At 46.4% G+C, this 18904-nt stretch overlaps 2 protein-coding genes across 2 annotated transcripts; one reads left to right on the top strand and one right to left on the bottom strand.

Moving 5' to 3' along the window:
* Positions 1 to 2544: 2544 nt before the first annotated feature.
* Positions 2545 to 6354, top strand: LAJ45_10188 (uncharacterized protein; the record flags this gene model as incomplete). Its single annotated transcript, XM_046119716.1, has 2 exons — positions 2545 to 3866; positions 3933 to 6354. 2 exons carry the CDS (start codon positions 2545 to 2547, stop codon positions 6352 to 6354), a joined length of 3744 nt encoding a protein of 1247 aa, XP_045967015.1.
* A 10353-nt stretch (positions 6355 to 16707) lies between these two features.
* On the bottom strand, positions 16708 to 17280 carry LAJ45_10187 (uncharacterized protein; the record flags this gene model as incomplete). The annotated part of the gene is made up of 2 exons (XM_046119715.1): positions 16708 to 16783; positions 16838 to 17280. 2 exons carry the CDS (start codon positions 17278 to 17280, stop codon positions 16708 to 16710), a joined length of 519 nt encoding a protein of 172 aa, XP_045967014.1.
* Between the last annotated feature and the right edge of the window lie 1624 nt (positions 17281 to 18904).

Here is an 18904-nt window from a genome sequence, read left to right as displayed (position 1 = left end):
AAAACACAGCTCTGGCGTACTGCTCTAGGTTCTCTAGAGTAAGGTGGACAGTATCAAACTGTAGTAGATGGTGCCAATGAGTATGTATCATAAGTTGAACAGTTGCGGATATCCATGAAACTCTCTCGGGACTCCAACCATATTTGAACCAAAGGTCGGACAATCGGTCTGGGTATGCCAGGCAGGCCAGAAGCATACACATCACCACTACTCTATCTTCAACGATTCCATTATCCGCCTTGATTTTGTCCGGCAGCTGCAAAACTACTACTAGCCGTTCCACCTCTGTTCGTGCACACCTGACAAAAAAAAATTAATTCCGACTTTATCTAGCATACATGTTTGTTGGCCATACATGAACTGCAATCTCCAGCCCTCCTCTGGAACCGTATTCAACTCTATACACCCCTCTGACCGGCCTACACCCCTTTTCCTCTCATTGGTCGTATAAGCTGCCAACCGGAATCTCTGTAGCTTTTCCCGCCTTTGCTTCCGTCTTAATATGATGAATTGGGCAGCTAACATCGTCAATTAGCATCGCTCGTGGTCTTGAATTCCAGCGGGTCAACAGAACCTCCTATACCCCCGCCATGCCAAGACGCCGAGACTCCCACTTTGTTCAACCTGAAGGGCCCACAAAATGGACCGCATACTCTCCACAGCAACTGGATCGACCTCGACCAATTCGGCACTTGGCACGTACCTGGGTCTGCATCACAAACTCTCTAATTGCTGGTTATCGGGCTGTATCGTACTATTGTCCTATCCCTTGGACGCGTGAGACATTTGGAGAATCTTTCTCGTGCCCTACCTAGGAAACGATTTACTATAATAAAGCAGCAACTTGCGAAGTTTTTGGCATCTCTGAGTATTCCGGGGACCGATAAATGCAGCAAACTGCTTACCCGGACGTTTTCTCAGCCAAATTCTAGATCACATGACTGCCAATTCCCGCTAATGCATGAGAGAGATTCTCCAAATGTCTCACGCGTCCAAGGGATACCTACTTCCCTAAATTGAATAGCCTGCAACCATACGCCCCGCTCCTATTCTATTCCTGGTGAGACACCCAATAGTAAGCGTACTGTCACATTAGCCGAATGCTAGTGTGGTGACACCGTGTGCCCCTACACTACCGATACCTTTCTATGCTTGTCCTACCATTACCCGACCGTTCTTGCATCCCAACCCATCACTCGTTTTCCTTCTGTGATTCCTGTAACAACTATTGAATTTTCTATGCTACTGAATGTTATTTTCACCGTGTTAATTTTGATATAAGGTGTTTGGAGTGTTTAAGGTACGGAAGTCTCGGCAATTTGATGGGTCGCGCGGGCTGCTTGCACCCGCAATCCTTAATTGCACTTTGGTAGTTACGAGCCATCGTAGTTGCCAAACCCCCAAATCACCTAAACCCCTCATCGCACTTTTGTAGGTATGAGCCGCCGTACCCAACCTTTCATAGCAACCAACCTACCCACCAAAAATTGACACCAGCATACCAAACTCATTAACAGGATGATATTAGAGGTAGAATTAACTGGAGGTGACATCAACTAGAGCTCGAATTCATTAGAGGAGCTATTTTCAATTAGTACCTTGTTATTAACTGAAGGAACTAGATCACTACCGAGGAGGTAGATATTTGCGGTGGCTGGCAGTGAGCGACTGTGATAGCTGGCTATATATGGGTAACAACTGCAGATGGCGAAGGGAAACATTAATTAACTAATGGAGCCGGCTAACTACTATGGGTGAGCAAGTACGTGGACTTGGGGTGGGGAGTGCTTCATGGCGTGGAAGGAGAGACCTCGTGGTCGCCAGGTGGACCACTACTAGTACAGTCTAGTGCTGACTGGATGGCAGAACCTTTGAAAGCTGTTGATCGACCTTACTCTATACGTGATCTTCAACCGAGCACCTCTCAACCAATTGATGATTTATCGCATATCATATCCGAAATAGCTGAACCCTTTCCCCCACTCTCGCAAGGCAGAAGCCTGGTCCGCACTATCCGAGTGCCAGTAATAACGCACGCGATTCATGTATGCCGGTATACGAACCACGTACGTCGTGCTGCATGTCCCATTCGCCGGGCAAAGAAACACCCCCGCTCAGCGACAAACGTTTCACAATAATGATAGTAGGTGTTAATGGCCCGAGTGACCTAGGTCTAGACATTTCACGAATCATGCACCTGTCAGTCTTTGCAGAGACTGCGTGCTAGGAGGGATGCTGGAGCTTGGCTTATTCATATGCGACCCTATGTAATATTGAAAGATGGGTAAGGATAAATATAGGCCTTGCAGTTCAGAACTCAACAAACGCCGCAAGTCTCTTTGATATTTGTATCTTCAACGTCATATTCATTCAGGCCATTGAACCCCATCGCATCCTGTTAATTTAAACAGTCTGTCCAGGAATAATCTCACAGGCATTTGCGTAAAGTCTACCTCTCTTCCTCCATACAATTCTGGTGTCTGGATAGTGAATCTAACCTTGGCAGCATCACAACGAAAAGGAGGCATCCTAAGTAGAGAAACGATGACATCCTATTCTTCATCACAAAGTACCCCTTATCAACGGCCTAAGCATGGCTTTATCGAAACCACGAGTAGCACAGAGACAGCAGTCCCCAGCGCCCCAAGCATCAGCGGGGAACACTTTGGTCCGCCCAAACTCTCTACCTCAGCGGTACAGCGAAGACGTAGATTCCTGGATCTCCACAAATTCATTGGTAACGCTCTTGGGGTACTTCAAAGCTCCTTTGGGTTCAATCCGAGCCCGCCATGTGAGCTTTTCATGGCCAACGGTGAAATTGCCGAGTACCTTGGGAGAGGGAGAACATTCTATGTATCACGACTTTCTCTCCCGGCGACAATTGGACTGAAGGGATCTTGGCCAAAGACACTCGTCATTCAACCAGCGGATAGCGAACAGAGTACACACCAAGATGCTTCTATCACGTGTAAGAGACCCATGATAGAGTTTGATAGTTTTGGAAACCCCAAGCAAGGAAAAGTTGAAGAGAGGCTGGAGGCAGTGTTTCTTGAAATGAGAGTTTTAACGCATCCGGCTATTTACCTACATAAGAATGTTGTCGACTTCTTAGGCATTAGCTGGCAATGTGAACTCCCTGAGATTGAGCCTGGACAAAGAGAATTTCTACCTCCTAAGCGAGTGCCTGTCATACTGCTCGAATATGCGAAATACGGCACTCTGGCAGACTTCATGCAAACAGATTTATACGCCTCAATGACATTCAATGCGAGAGCCAACTTATGTCGGGATATCGCTGAGGGACTGGCAGTCCTTCACAAAAGCAAAATCGTTCATGGAGATTTAAAGCCTGAAAATGTCTTGATCTTTGAGGATAAAGAGGGTAACACCAACTTGGACAACGAGAGTGGAATCTATCTTGCAAAGATGTCTGGCCTCCAGCTGAGAGCGAAGCTAGCGGACTTTGGTTTCAGTGTCGGATATTCGGCAAACGAAGAAAGATACACGTTGAAAGGGCGGACATGGCCATGGAACGATCCAGAATGGGATGCATCTCGTACCTGGAGCCAACTAGAGAAGACTGACGTATTCTCTTATGGGTTGCTTGCTTGGACGATTCTTTCAAAAAGGGATATTGGGCAATTGTTCGATTACGACAGAAATGAGCCCGATTTGAGGGAGCAAGTCGAAAGCCTCAAGGATTGGACCTTGAGCTTGAATGCTTCAAGTTATTTCAAAGGCACTGGCAATAGTGATGAAATTCAGCTACTAGTACAGTGTCTTTTTCGGTTTGCGTTGGAGCCCAGTGTAGATCGGCGGGCCAGGATGCAGGATATCGTCCAAATTTGGGACATATGGTTGAGCAGGTGGGTGAGAGCTATAATTTGAAGATTTAATAAACATCAACTGACACTAAGGTGTAATCGGCGTAGCGACGGCCCTTATGAACCCCAGCCAACTTGGACCAGCCTGGAAACGGACCTCCCAAAGGTTCACAACAATGTTTCTTTCGAACGTATTCTGCGTTTAACGAAAGACTTCCCTCTTTCATATAAAAGGGAATTCACGGAGATATACCTCGATAACACTCTAAATCCGGACGAGAGATGCCAGACAACTGTTTCCAAAGCGTTCAGCTTAATGATGGGATGGACTACAAGTCAAGACTTTATCGAAGCAAAGCGGCTCATCGATGAAAGCGCATTAATGGCCCCACAGATATCAATTTTTCAGCCGATGTTCTTCGAGTCGGAAGATCAGCCCCGGTGTTTTCTATCTGCGTCTCACGGGATCTGCACAGACTATGAACAAAAAGTGTTCTTGGGGCTTATGGCAACTGTGAAGAATACCAACAGTTATGAAGCATTTCGGCAGCTAATGCGATACTTCCCGATGCCAGAAGGATTCTCATACAGCCGGCTCCGTAGTATTTCGTATAGAAAGCTCATTTACGGTATCAAGGAAATCGCGTACCCCGATGAACTCTTTGATCTAAAGGAGCTTGACGAGGCAGCTGCTGGCCAAATGGCAGATATTGAAAATTATTATCTGGAAGGAAACGCCTTGGCATTGGATCACAGTCCGTTACATTATGCGGTTTGCTCTGACTTTCCCGAGGCTGTTTCTCTTATGCTACAGTCAGTGGAGTTTCAAGAAGACATAGGGTTACTCGAGAACGTCGATGGGCTTGGCTTCACACCACTTCTATCGGCATGCAGACTAGGGTCCTACAAGATTGCGAAGCTTCTCATTCGTGCTGGAGCAAACGTCAGAGCGAGAACAGAGCATGGAGAGAGCGTACTACACTTTCTTGGCGAGTTTGAGAGCCCAAGTGAGATGTGCGAGATTGCAGAGCTGATTATGGAGAGAGGTGGGTCGGATCTGGTGAATACCATTTGTACCGACCGCAGTTTCCCTAATGAGTACATGTCTCTTATGATTTATTTGATTGGTCCTCCACTGAATACTGCTATCATGAGGGGAAACTTACCACTTGTCGATATCCTGTTGAAGTATGGGGCGGATCCCTGTCAAGGCATGCCACAACTCAAAGCTCTCTCCAAATATGGCCGGCACTCCCGAATGTCCGGAGTAAACAACGGTTCTCCTTTACAGACAGCGGCGGCCTCACATAGTTGCGAGGTGCTCAAAATGTTCTGGGGCGCCTTTCCTTGGTCTCAGCAATGGAAGGAATGGACAAATGGGCGCTTGCTGCATTTGTCTATTGATGGATTCGCAGAATTCCAGAAGCAATACATCCACGGACCCCTCAGGAGAAAGATGATGGTGGATACGATCGACTTTCTGCTCGATAAACTTCCCTACCTCAAGGCTCCGGTGAGAATAAACGGGGGTATGCCTGTTATTATTTTCGCTACTGAACGCGGTACAGCGAGCACTCTGGAGCATCTCCTGCTACGGACCAATTCTCTGGATATAAACACCTATTTTGACGGGCTAACACCGATTCATATTGCAGTGAGAAGAGGAATAAATGAGATTTTCAACGTACTCATGAAGTATGGCGCAAATCCGCATTTGGGGCCAATAAAAAAGCCAGTGGCTTCGACCCTCTCTTATTGTTGTACATGCCCAGACTCAACAAGGGAGATGTTCAAGTTTCTCCTTGAGCGCGGGGTCGGTAAGCAAGATGGTGGACGGTATCCTGATACGATCACACATGCACTGGCGGCTGGTAAGCTTCAGGAGGTATCAATGATACTGGCAGCGGGAGCAGATATAGACGAGCTCACAACGAAAGGGGAAGAAGGCTGGACCACTGTGGGATTGCTCGTACGAGCCTGCACATACAATTCAATCGCGCTCATGAGCTTCTTGGTAGACCATAAGCCTGCTCTTGGCCGGAAGCCGGCAGGATTCATGGCAGTTCCAAGCCTGGGATGGACGGTGTTACATGTTATTGCATTCACGCCTCTCACCAGCCCCTTCTACGATCGAACCATCATGTCAAACATTCTCGACTATATCCTGAACAAATTTGGCTCGACCGAAAACGTAAACGCACAGGACCATAACGGATGGACGGCCCTTCACTATGCTGCCGCACACGCCAACTCCATAGCCGTGCGAAGGCTTCTAGCGCTCGATGGGATAGATTCAACACTGCGGACGAACGATGCGGAGTCAGCATCTGTGTATGAGCTTTCCCAGCGACGCGCGGCTATGGGTATCCCGGAGGATGTTCGATCTGCGGGAGCTCGGGCCGAGAGGATTTACATGAAGGAGATCGATGACACCATAGACTTGCTTGAACCCTTCCGTGAGTGTAAAAATGGAATGACACTTGCACTCCAAATAGTTCTTGAACGATGTGTTACTGCGGAACCTGACTGAGAATGGTTTTCCTATCCATGCTTACCTTGATCAGCCTTAGCATGCACGCAAGCAAATACATGATTTGGGGGAGGCTCTGGATTCTTTAGCTCAGGTTCCCACGCTTTTTGAGGAGGGCTTTACCTATGCATATCGCTATTAAACAATTTAATGGATAAAGAAGAGTCAATCGATAAATCAAACTTGATCCATTACCAGTACTACAAGGTCATCTGTGCCAGTGAATGTGATATGGGTATATAGCCCATTGATTGATACTATTCCTGCTTCCGAGTAGAGCTCTCATGGATGGCTTTAGCTGTCCTGGGCGAGTACTACTCCACTTGGGCGGGTACTGCTACCAATACAGCTCCGGGGGCCAAATCTCAGGTTATTCGGAAGATTTCGAAGGCAAAATGTGAGGCTTTTCACCTTAAAACGATGCGATCTTCAAGAAAATAGCCCTCTTCTGTAAGATATGGTGTAGCAGGGCGGCCTTCGCAACCCTCTGAATAATTCGAGATTTGGAGGTATTCCAGTTTTGGGATATCAAAGATAAGGCAATGCTAAGCAATAGTTCTGTAGCTTTTAAACTGAGATAATATTGTAGACCGGCTTCCGCTCGCTCATGATAAGAGAAGACTCCATCAACTTGCGGGAATCCGACCCTCTATTTATACATGTCAGAGAACCCACACCAGGGCCTACTTTCTATCTAATTCTATTCGTGTTTCATGGATCGACAAGTTAACACACTGGGTTACGAAGAGTTGAATTAGTCAGGAACGTTCTATTAGGTTCTCTTGGATTCCACTGATCGCAAGGGTATGAGTCATTATTGATTTGTCATCGCTAGGATTTCCTTGTGTATATTAGGATACTTTGCCCTCGCTTCTGTTCTCTTTCTCTCCTTTGCTTTGATACACAACGTCTCCTATCCCTAGCCCGACCGCTTGTAACGGCCTGACTGCTACCGTTTCGACACCCTGCTTCTCTAATTGTTTCAGACTCTGAGTGATACGTACCCCTATCTACCGAGTTGAAGCCTCTCACGAGGTTCCATACTTCTTCGTACCCCTTCCTCAACCCCGTCGGCACCCTGAAACACGAACCAAAACGATCGACCTTTTGAGGCTACCCCTCTCCACATTGTATAAAAACTCTGTCAATAGTCTGAAGGTCAACACAGACTCCTTGCCAAAGCGTACAATAACCCATGATGTTAGCGACCTCACGGTCGCAAAGTATTCGTTACTTTCTATAAGCGAGTTCGCTTCGTCGGGCCTTACCCCCATTTTACAGCCCGAGACAGGCAACTCATTTACCCGAGTTGGCTTCACCGCTCACCCCTTCCTACTCCGTCCGGCATTACAACTGGCGCCATCCTATCCACTAAATAAATCGAGTTCGAAGGTCAATACTGAAAAGACTACCAACAGGTTGCAGCTCTTGCTTCCCATCTCCAACAGCCTGCTGCTTGACAAGCAAATTCCCAGACTACCATACCCTAACACACCCCTTTCGCTTTTGCATATCGTTATTCTCTCAGCTGGTCTTCCAGTTAAAAAGACAACGATGACGCTACCACGGTCCCGGATTTACCCCGCAATAACCTAGCACTGTTACAGGTGACCTGAGAGTTGAGTCCCAGAACAAACTAAGTGAAACAGGTTGCTTCGCGATGCCAGGTTTGGACAAGGTTGTAATTGGGAGAAGTATTTGGTTTTTTTCTACTACAAAAAGGTTTCTTACTCTGTAGATTCGATTCTGCTTACCTGTACTCTTTCTCTTTCGCATTTCTTGATATTCATACCTATTTGTATCATAATTCTCGTTAGTTGCACTTTTGCTTTTCTTTGTCTTTTCCTTTTCATTTTGCTCATTATTCGTATAGGTCTTTGATCCTCGCGATAAACTCTATGTTTCTGGTCGAGCAACAAAATATCTATCTACCTACTATCCTTCACATAACTGCTTGTGGTGGCTTGAATCCTACAGTTTCGGCATACTGATTCTTGAATTGCTTCGTGTCCTGAGCGAAACATCTCCTTATCTACCGAATTGAAGTCTCTCACAATGTTTTTCCTTCTTCTCACCCCCTCTTCAATCCCTTCAGTGCCCCCGAATGCAACACTAAAACGAACAGCTCTTCGATGTTACCGCTCTCTATATCGTATCGGCACTTTGTCAATAGTTTGGATGTCGGCGGAGACTCATTGCCAAAGCCTACGATGACTCCTGAAGTACCCGAATTTACAGTCGCGATACTCACTCTCCATTCCTTAAGCAAGGTCCTGTTATTGGCCATTGCTCTGATTTTCACGGCCTGAGGCAGGCAACCCATTTAACCGCATTGGCTTCCCCGCTCACCCCTCCCTATTCCGCCCGGCATTACAATCGGTGCCACCTCATCAACCTATGAAAATCGAGTTCGAAGGTCGCCATTGCAAAGACCACCAACAGGTTGTGGCTTTCGCTTACCATCCTCAACAGCCTACTGCCTGATAAGCAGACTCCTACACTACCATACTCTAACACACTCCTTTCACTTTCGAACCTCGTTCTTCTGTCGGCTGGCCTGTCAGTCAAGAAGCTTACAACTACGGATATACTCACAATGCAATCAGATCAACCTAGTTATGAACTGACTCTTCGGAGAATAGCTCGCAGGTTCAGTGTACTATGCAAGTGAACTATGTCGCTTCGCGATGTCAGGTTTGGACAAGGTTGTAATTGGAAGAAGTGTTTGGATTTATTTTACTACGGGAAGGTTTCTTACTCTCTCAGTTCAATTCTGCTCACTTGTACCTTTCTGTTTTGTGTTCCTTCATGTTCGCATCTATTTGTATTGTAACTCTTGTTAGTTGCGCTTTTGCTTTCCTTTATCTGTTCCTTTTCAATGTTGTCTGGTGTTCTTGTAGGATTTTGACCCTCGTGATGAGCTTTGTGCTTTTAGTCGAGTAATAAAATCTATCCATCTATCACCTGTATCTATGCTCTCTATTACTTTGAAATCACTACTCCCTTACCTCTTCTGTAGTGACCACTGTGCTGATTACTTCGTTGACCCTCTCGACCCATATCCAAACCAGGATCTATCTCAGCTCTTCATTGTTATATTGACTCCTCAGCTTCTACCTTTAAGTACTGTACACTATGGAATACTCGATACCCTCTGTCTCTTCTGATCTCCAAACTAGTATTTTTGGCCTCGTTACTGGCTTTCACTAGCTGTTTTTCCGGGCAGAATGAAATCACTTGGCGAAAGGTTCACCGACTAGAACATGGCTTTCACTCGGTAGTCACATATTTTTGTCTATCTGACTATCTCATTCGCTATATATATAATTGCTAGTACCCTACCTACCCCCGCACCTGCCTGCTTATCCACCCACCTATACGGAGTTTAATCTACTTTGATTTGATGCACAGTCATTCGTCGATTTAAGTGTAAATTTGAGCGTACATTTGAACCTAATTTAGGTGTTCACTTGATGCAATTAGTCTTGAAATAGTGCGCTCGGCACGTTTCATAGTATTGGAGGATTCTCATTATTTCATTGTAGTATTTGCCATCGGCGTATGACTCACTTTCTTATTAGTCATTCTATTACTCAAGCGTCCATGAGTCATTGTATTTCTTTTGTACTACCTTTCATTAGTATAAATACGGGGCATTCCCCCTTAGCTAGAACAATTAACACGATCAATTTCTTTACTTCTTCTACATACTTTCTCTAGGTTATGAGCCCGGAGACCACTCACGCTTATACACTCTTCACCATTTTTACCACAAAGTACACTTTCTCGTTTCACTTTCAATCATGTCTGAGAGGAGAATCAAAATTCCCGCACTCACATGCAAACTGGATGGACAAGCCCATTACACTGTATGGAAGGACCTTGCTACCCACATCTTGAAAGTTCACGATCTGTGGAACCTGGTCAATGGATCGAGCAAGTGTCCCGTGTTGACAATCACCACCACTACTGTACCTACCACGGCACCACAATCAACAGGAAGCGCAGCTGAGGCTGAAGAAGACGAAGAAGAAACCTCCGACAATGCCGAAGAAATCAGCAATTGGGACAAAAAGGATAACCTCGCGGTTGAATTCCTTCAATCTAACATCGAATTCGAAGTTATTCTCATGCTTACGCTGGCCGACACTGCTCACCACCTCTGGACTCAACTTGAGGACAGATTCGATCGGAAAACCGTCGCCTCCCTCCACTTGCTCCTCGCTAATATCGTCACTCTACAGTACACACCCGACAAGGGTATCAAGGAACATCTAACCCAGTTTAACACTCTTTGATCATCCCTTCTCACTAGGACTAGCAATTCTGCGGACAAGATCAAGGACCCACTCGGTTACCACCTTCACCAACTTGCGTCTGTTTCAGAAGCGAAGGCATCCTTCCTACTCCTCTTACTCCGGCAAGAATCCCTCGAATCAGTCGTTGACAACCTGCAAACAAAGGCAAACGTCACCTTCGATGACGTTTATGAAAAGCTGTTGGACCTGGACTCACGACGCAACAACGATGGACAGGCGGCTGGGGAAGCCTACACAATTAGGCGAGGAAACCCAGGACACGGAAACAAAAACAAAGTCAGGAAGACACGTAACAACGAAATAGGAAATCGGGACGTCACATGCACCTGGTGAACCAAGAATGGAGAATATGCAAAAGGCCACACGCACAAAAATTGCCGGAAACTCAAAGCTTTCAGAGTCAAGGAGAAGTCCGCTGCATCTGGCAACCTCAACGTCGCATCCGGTACTGCATTTCACACAAAACTCGACCTCTCTTGTATCCCCGATCTTTCTGGCCTTCCCGCACTCGAAGAAATCGATGTATTCACAATGCCGGTTAACTTCGACCTCACCAACTTCTCAGAAGACACCTCGGATATTAACATGGAAAACTACTTTGGCTTTATTACAGGACCTTCCACCACCGATAACAAGGCATGGATCTTCGACCCTGATGCAACCAACCATATGACCGGAACGCTGGTTACCGACCCCACTCCCCACACTGGAACAGTTACTGTTGGAGGAGGTCGCAAACTTCAGATAACCGGAATAGGCAACGTCACCATCAACGGATCACATGGCCTGATCACTCTGCAGAATGTATTCCTAATCCCCGAATTAGGCAACACCAACCTGATGTCTTGGTCTTGCATCGCTAAAAAAGGATTCACAACAATTGGGACGGAAAACGGCTTCAACATCTACAAACTGAACAGGAAGGAAATCATCGGGATCGCTAACGCAAATAGTACTGGTCTCTACATCTTTGAAAACAAGGAACCCTGCGCACACCTCTCTGCCGCCACCAGCTTCTATGACTGGCACCAACGGCTTGGACATCTCCCCGCTTCCTCGCTCTCACGGCTTCGCACCATGGTCGCCGACCCCAAGTCTCTCCCCACATCTGGTCACATGGAAACATGCAACACATGTGAACTCGCTAAATCAACCAAATCTCACCTCGCTCCCCTCACCGAACCACAATCCAAACAACCACTGGAACTAATACACTCAGATCTGAGCGGCAAGTTCTCGACTCCTTCTCTGGGCGGTTTTAGTTACTATATCACCTTCATCGACGATTACTCTAGGTACGCTCACCTCTACTTCCTTAAAAAGAAGTCAGATGCAGCAGCTGCCACGGAACGATATATCGCATACATGGAAAATCAATTAGACAAAACGGTCAAACGGTTTCGAAGCGACAACGGTGGCGAGTACATCTCCAATGACCTCCAACAATTCTTTGCCTCTAAAGGCATAAAGCATGAATTCACTGTACCTTACTCTCACGAGTCAAATGGAACAGCAGAACGCTTTAACAGGACTATAGCAACAATGGCACGATCCGCCTTGCTCGACCACAACCTCCCAAAAAATCTATGGGCAGAAGCGATCAACACCATGGTACACGTCAAAAATCGACTCCCGCACAAATCACTCCCGAATATGACACCATACGAAGCACTCACCGGCAAGAAACCCTTTATTGGGCACCTCCGATCCTTCGGTGAAACCATGTTCATACACATACCCGTCGAAGCACGACCAGCAGGAACAAAACTGGATGCTAGGGCTATAACGGGACAATTCTGCGGATACGGAGATTCTGAAAAAATCTGTCGCGTCTACATACCATCACAAAGGAAAGTAGTTCTCTCTCGTCATTTTAGGTTTAAAGGTACATCCGTAGGGGAAGAAATCGAAGTCAAAACAAAAACCGACACACCCCCTAAACCAAAACAAATCGAGATCAAACAAGAACCACCCTCACGTCCGTCAACACCAAAACAGCATAGAACATACGACGACGACCCAAGTGACGACGACATGATCAACCAACAAATAATGCGCGAAACCATGGAACATTTCTCCGACACTGATTCGGAAGATCACGCAAGTATAGTGGGGGCCGGCTATACGAGGCCCGCCACTGAACGTACCCCGCATGATGATAATGAAACAGATACTGATCAACCGAGACGTAACCCAGCACGGGAACGGAAACCTCCGGTCAGATACGGACACAACATTCAGCATCACACTACCCTAACAGAACCAACAAACTATCACCAAGTGATCAACAGTCCTAACTCCGAAAAATGGCAAAATGCTATGAAAGTTGAACTCGACTCACTCGCAAGGAATAACACATGGAATCTGGTCAACACACCGCATCACCGCAAACTGGTCGACTGCAAATGGGTATACAAAATCAAACTCGGGCCCGATGGCAACCCCATACGGTACAAAGCCCGACTAGTCGCAAAAGGTTTCTCACAGGTCCCTGGTCAAGATTTCGATCAAACCCATGCCCCCGTCACCCGATATGAATCCATCAGACTACTCCTCGCTCGCTGCCTTCAAACCGGTGGCCAATGCGATCAGATGCACGTCACAAGCGCATTTCTATACGGCGAACTTAAGGAAGAAATCTACATGAAATCTCCTCCAGGCTACTCCACTCCTGTCAAAGCATGCAAATTAATCAAATGCATCTACGGTCTCAAACAATCCTCAAGGGAATGGTACGCCCGCCTTTCAAAAGCGCTAATCAAAATAGGATTCAGAAAAGCAGACTTCGACCCTTGTGTCTTCATACACAAAATAGGGGAACTTGTCATCGCAATCTATGCGGACGATATCCTAATCTTCTACTGGTCTACTGAACGCAAAAACCGCGTCAGTCTCCTCCTCTATTCTGAATTCAAAATGACGGAAACTGGCACAGCCAACTGGGCACTCGGAATCCATCTGATCCACACTAAGACTGGCATCATCCTATCACAGGAAGCCTACCTCCAGCGTGTACTTATCAAATACGATTTCAACGAATCCAGACCTGTGGCAACACCTATCGACAACAACGTCCACCTCCAAAAAGGAACGGAAGCTGAGAAAATCGACGATCCAACAATTTATCAGTCGATAATCGGTTCACTCAGGTACGCTGTAATCGGCACTAGATCCGACCTCGCCTACACCGTCACCATGCTCTCGCAATTTTCCTCCTATTCCACCAAGGCTCATCTAGTTGCAGTCTATCGCGTCCTCTGTTATCTCAAGGGTACTCACGATTGATCACTCTTTTACGCCAAAACGCGACTAACTGCACTTATCGGCTACAGCAACGCAAGCTATGCCTCCGACATCGACGATCGCCGGTCATTCACTGGCCACTGCTTCATGTTAGGGGAAGCTCTCATCTCCTGGCGCTCTTATAAGCAACGATCTGTCGCCACTTCTACAACTGAAGCGGAATACATGGCCCTTTCGGACACCAATCGACAACTCATCTGGTTAAGGAATGCAATCCACGAGCTGGAACGAAAACCGAATCTCTCTTTTATTCTTCGAGGCGACAACAACGGCTCTCTCTCTTTGGTTAAAAATTCTATCTCTCATAAAAGGTCTAAACATATTGACGTACATTTTCATTTTGTTCGGGAACGGTTTGAGGATGAATTATTTGAACTGGAATATATTTCTACGAACGAGAACGTAGCAGATTTACTTACAAAAGGATTGGATAAAGGCAAACATGTTTTATTTTCTTCTACTATTCACTGTGGCTCACGAGGGGAAGTCTTGAAATAGTGCGCTCGGCGCGTTTCATAGTATTGGAGGATTCTCATTATTTCATTGTAGTATTTGTCATCGGCGTATGACTCACTTTCTTATTAGTCATTCTATTACTCACGTGTCCATGACTCATTGTATTTCTTTTGTACTACCTTTCATTAGTATAAATACGGGGCATTCCCCCTTAGCTAGAACAATTAACACGATCAATTTCTTTACTTCTCCTACATACTTTCTCTAATTAGTCAAACTTCACTGTCATTTTGGGCTTCAGTTTGGGCGTCAATTTGTGTGTTGATTTGCTGCGAATTTGATGCAATCTGGCGTCGATTGGGGCGTCGATTTATGATATTTAGCAGTGTATAATGTTGTCAGTACAGTTGTCAAAATACAGGTAGGTAAATACGTATCCAGGCATCGCTGCAGGTAGGAGGTAAGCATCACTGCTGGTAGCAGGTAGGCATCTTTGAAGGTAGGAGGTAGGTTTCGATATAGGTAGTATGTGGGTGTCTCTGCAGGTAGGAGAGAGGTCTCGATACTGGTAGCAGGTAGTTGTCGATGCTGGTAGGGGGTAGGGATTGAGGTAGGTATCCAGTGGAAAGTAGGCTGGATGCCAGGAAGGTAGTAGGTAGGAAGCGAGGCAGGTAGATAAGCAAGTGGAGATCCTCGAGATATCAAATCTGACATTATTTGCTAGCGAAGTGAGATTTAGCCCCAGGACTTAGGCAGAATATCATATATTCGCCATAGTATATGGTGTTTTGGAAGGTGGTTGGGTATCAAGAGGTGAAATGTGATATTTGGGACACCTACTAGGCATTAAAAGGCATAAGGTCATATATAGTAGGCTTGATAGCGTTTGACAGTATTCTACACCTTTGTCCAGTCGTAGGATCGCAATATTTGTTAATAGGTTTAGGCTCTGCCTTCATTCTCAGCGGACGGTGCATCGCCATATTCTTTGAGGAGATGCAATTGTAGGATTAGGTCATTGGAGATGTAAAGCTGGCTACGGTATGTTAGCAAGCCATTGTGCATCGAACAATCAGCAAGTGTAATCTTGCTTGAGTGCTTGATATGGTTTTGGAGAAGCCTTAAAATCTTAGTCGGGAATGGATCAGTGATGTACACATATTCAAACAACCTTTCAAGGGGAGACAGTCGACTGAAGGGCTGGGTGACAGCTACTAAACCTAAACTTCCCACATTGTGGCACTTCAACACTGATTGGCTTTGGTGAGTCAGGAGTCTATCCCCCTCTTTGGCTAAGTATCCTGGCCCCTAGTGAGTGCGTCCTGTTTTCCTCCTTGTTTACCAGGTAGGTATGTGATCGTGGAGTTGAACCTGAAAAGGAATTCAGACCAACAAGCCTGGCGATGGTTCAACTGTAACGGAGCCATTTCAACTGTCTGGTGTATGAGTACACACAAGGCCCGGTTACATGCTGAGAGTTATTGATAGAAGCCAGCAGAACAGTGACATGCAAGTACCGGCGGTGTGGTTACCTACCAGCTATCAGAGTAACTAGACTCTGAACGCTAGGAAGAGGATTTATTCATGGGAGCAACGACTCACGAGTGTAAAGACTGGAGTCCCGCCATTGATAGTGGGCGGGGTACAGATAACTAGATAATAGAGACTTTTAGCCACAAACAAAAGGGCAATACTATTTCCGACTACAAGACTCAGGGATACGCATAGAGATATATTCAATCCCAATGCCCAAGATTTCCCCCCCAGAGTAATTGTGAGGCTATGCATGCCAAGGAGCTAATGCATGAATTCTTAGTGGATTTCCTGTTACTGGTGGCCAAAAGTCTCGTCGCGCTCTCAGAAGCCAAAAAATACATACATCAAAACCTTGCATAATTTTTGGTCACTTCAGGCCTGTCGCGGGCACAGCAAAGCCGATCGAACCAATAGTTAAAACATCTCGTTAGGGGTGGCCTGTCTTAATGGATGCGGAGACTCTGATGGGGGTCATGCTTTTGTGGACTTGAATTTCTTGGGACTTCACAGTACATACGATCCCAACATTGCATATTGGGACACAGCTCAGCGTTGATATTCTGGGACTGACGGGACATATCGTTAGCAGCAGTACCGGGCTGGCGAGCAAGCGGCTACGAGACGAAAAGGCCACTACACATTAAGCATAGGATAACACTATAATCTTACACAGGCAATCCGACATGTAAATACTGCATGTGAATGTGCATTGTACTGTTGTTGGAGTATATATCGGTTCCTAGCTATAGCGCTTCAAAAATATTTCCGGCATCTTGAAATCTGTAAACCGCCCACAGAAAAAGACCAAACGGGAGCTATGTTCCAAACGCATATTATTACTTAGCTCTTGGCTGATAAGATGTATATACCGTCTAAGATTGCGTGACTGTTCGGATAATCGCCATGGCGGTCGCCGCGGAGGCTGCGGTCGAGTCATAGCCGGTGAAGCTGGTATAGGTGGATGTCGCGGCGGGGGCGGGTGCAGCGGTATAGTAAGCGGGCAGTGATGTGCATATTTCGGTAGCGATGAGTGTAGGATAATAGTGGTAGGTAAGGGGGTGGTTGTGGAATGCTCGCCGCCGCCGGTAGTGTTACATACTGCGGAGCAGCCGCGGCTACTACCGAAATGCCCGGCGGCGGTGGTGGCGGTGGTGGCGGTTGTAGTCGTGGCGGGGATACAGGCGGGAGAGATTACCGTGTCATCGGCCACGAGGATAGGCGGGCTATATTGAAAGCGGACTCCAATGGGCGTGGCAGGGGTCGGGCTCGCGGGCAAATCGGCGATGTGATGGCCGCTGTCGAACTTGCGCATTTAGTATTTTTTTTTCTTTCTTTAATTCATTGATTGCATGCGCATTTGGTATTACTAAGGTGGTCTGGTAGACTAGTCGTTCAGTACGTGAGGCGGTCGGGCATCAAGCTCATATCTTCCGTTGTATATGAATCGGTACATCTAGTACTTTGGTGCCGCGGCGGGGTCAAAGCCCTGGCGCGAGTGATATTTGGTGAATAATGCCCCGCTATGGGTGCCGTTTAATCAACGTTGTTGCCGAAATCTTCAACAGCGGTAGTAGCTAAAGTGATACCTAGGAGTGGCACCGGTAGACACGAGGCGAGTGGGGTGGAACGATTAGGGAGGTAATCGAGGGGGGCAGTGGAGGTCCGAGTGATAATCTATGACGTTTAGAGATAGGCACGAGACAATTTATCTCGAGACCTTTGGCAAAACAGGACGGGACCATGGGGACAACAAGATGAGATAGAACAAGACTACTCATAGATGTCTCGAGATTCGTCTCGAGACCCTTTTGACTTTTTTCCACCACACAATTTGATATTTGATATTGCAAACCCCTAAACCAGGGTTAGGGTTTGGCAATAGACTTCCGACTCGCTTTTTTCTGGCCTTTTATGTTCTTTCTAACATTCAAAATCACCTAACCACAAAGTTTCAAAACCTTGTCAAGACTGGGCCCTTTCCTCGAAATCTTCGAGACCAGAATGAACAAATACAAGACAAGACAAGACCTGGCCCAGTCTCGTCTCGTCTTGTCTCGTGCCTATCACTAGCACTGATGTGCGAGTGGAAATGGAGATGGAAATCAGCTTGCGTTAGGGTACATGTAGTTGTCGTGATTACCAGTTGTTATGGTAGTAGCAATCATGGAATCTATTGGAGACATAACTCTAGGAAGACCACGGCCGCGGTGCAGCTCGGGTTATGGCGGGGCGGCATGCGAGTGATATTTGAAGATTAATATCCTCACTTTAGGGGCGGTGCGGGGACACGGTCCCAAAATTTCAGAAACGCACCCACTGTACTAATAGCGTGCATAGGTCCATATTTACAACAAAACGGTCCCCTCTTGAAAACATGAAAATGAATGTAATTCTCCAGGTACTAGTATTTCTCTGACGTTTTTGAACTGGGCCATTATTGCATACACCCAAAATCATGAGCTTGGCGTATTTTTGTATGGCATGCAATATCAGTCGCATCCACAAACGTCAGAGAAATACGAGTACATACACAGTCGGTCGGTACCAGCGACCGCCGTATCAACCCTAACCCTATACTGTGACCTCAAGTCAACCCTCCACCAACCCCCCCTGAAATAATCGAGGCGAACGCATTAAACAATACTGTGACACAGACCTTCCCAACGAAATTCTCTGCAAGTGCATGTCGACTTTTTTTTCATCACGTACATATGTACTGCGAAAAAAAAAAACACGAACTGCATGTGACAAGCTCGTTGCTCTCGGCCTATCAGACCTGCCGGCCTCGCGTAGAGTAGTGCAGAATAGACGAGGACATGGCAGAATTGTCGGGATAGATTTAAGCATGCATAATAATCTATGGGAAAAGGGTGAACAAAGTGCAAAAGTGAAAGGCACAATAATTCACAACACGTTCCACAAGGTGGCTCATTGGG

The sequence above is a fragment of the Morchella importuna genome (genome assembly GCF_003444635.1).
Source record: "Morchella importuna strain M04M26 chromosome Unknown Morimp01GS043, whole genome shotgun sequence".
In the NCBI taxonomy this organism is placed as follows: Eukaryota; Fungi; Ascomycota; class Pezizomycetes; order Pezizales; family Morchellaceae; genus Morchella; species Morchella importuna.
The sequence above is the reverse complement of the archived record's forward strand: the minus strand, read 5'-3'. Positions and strand labels throughout refer to the sequence as shown.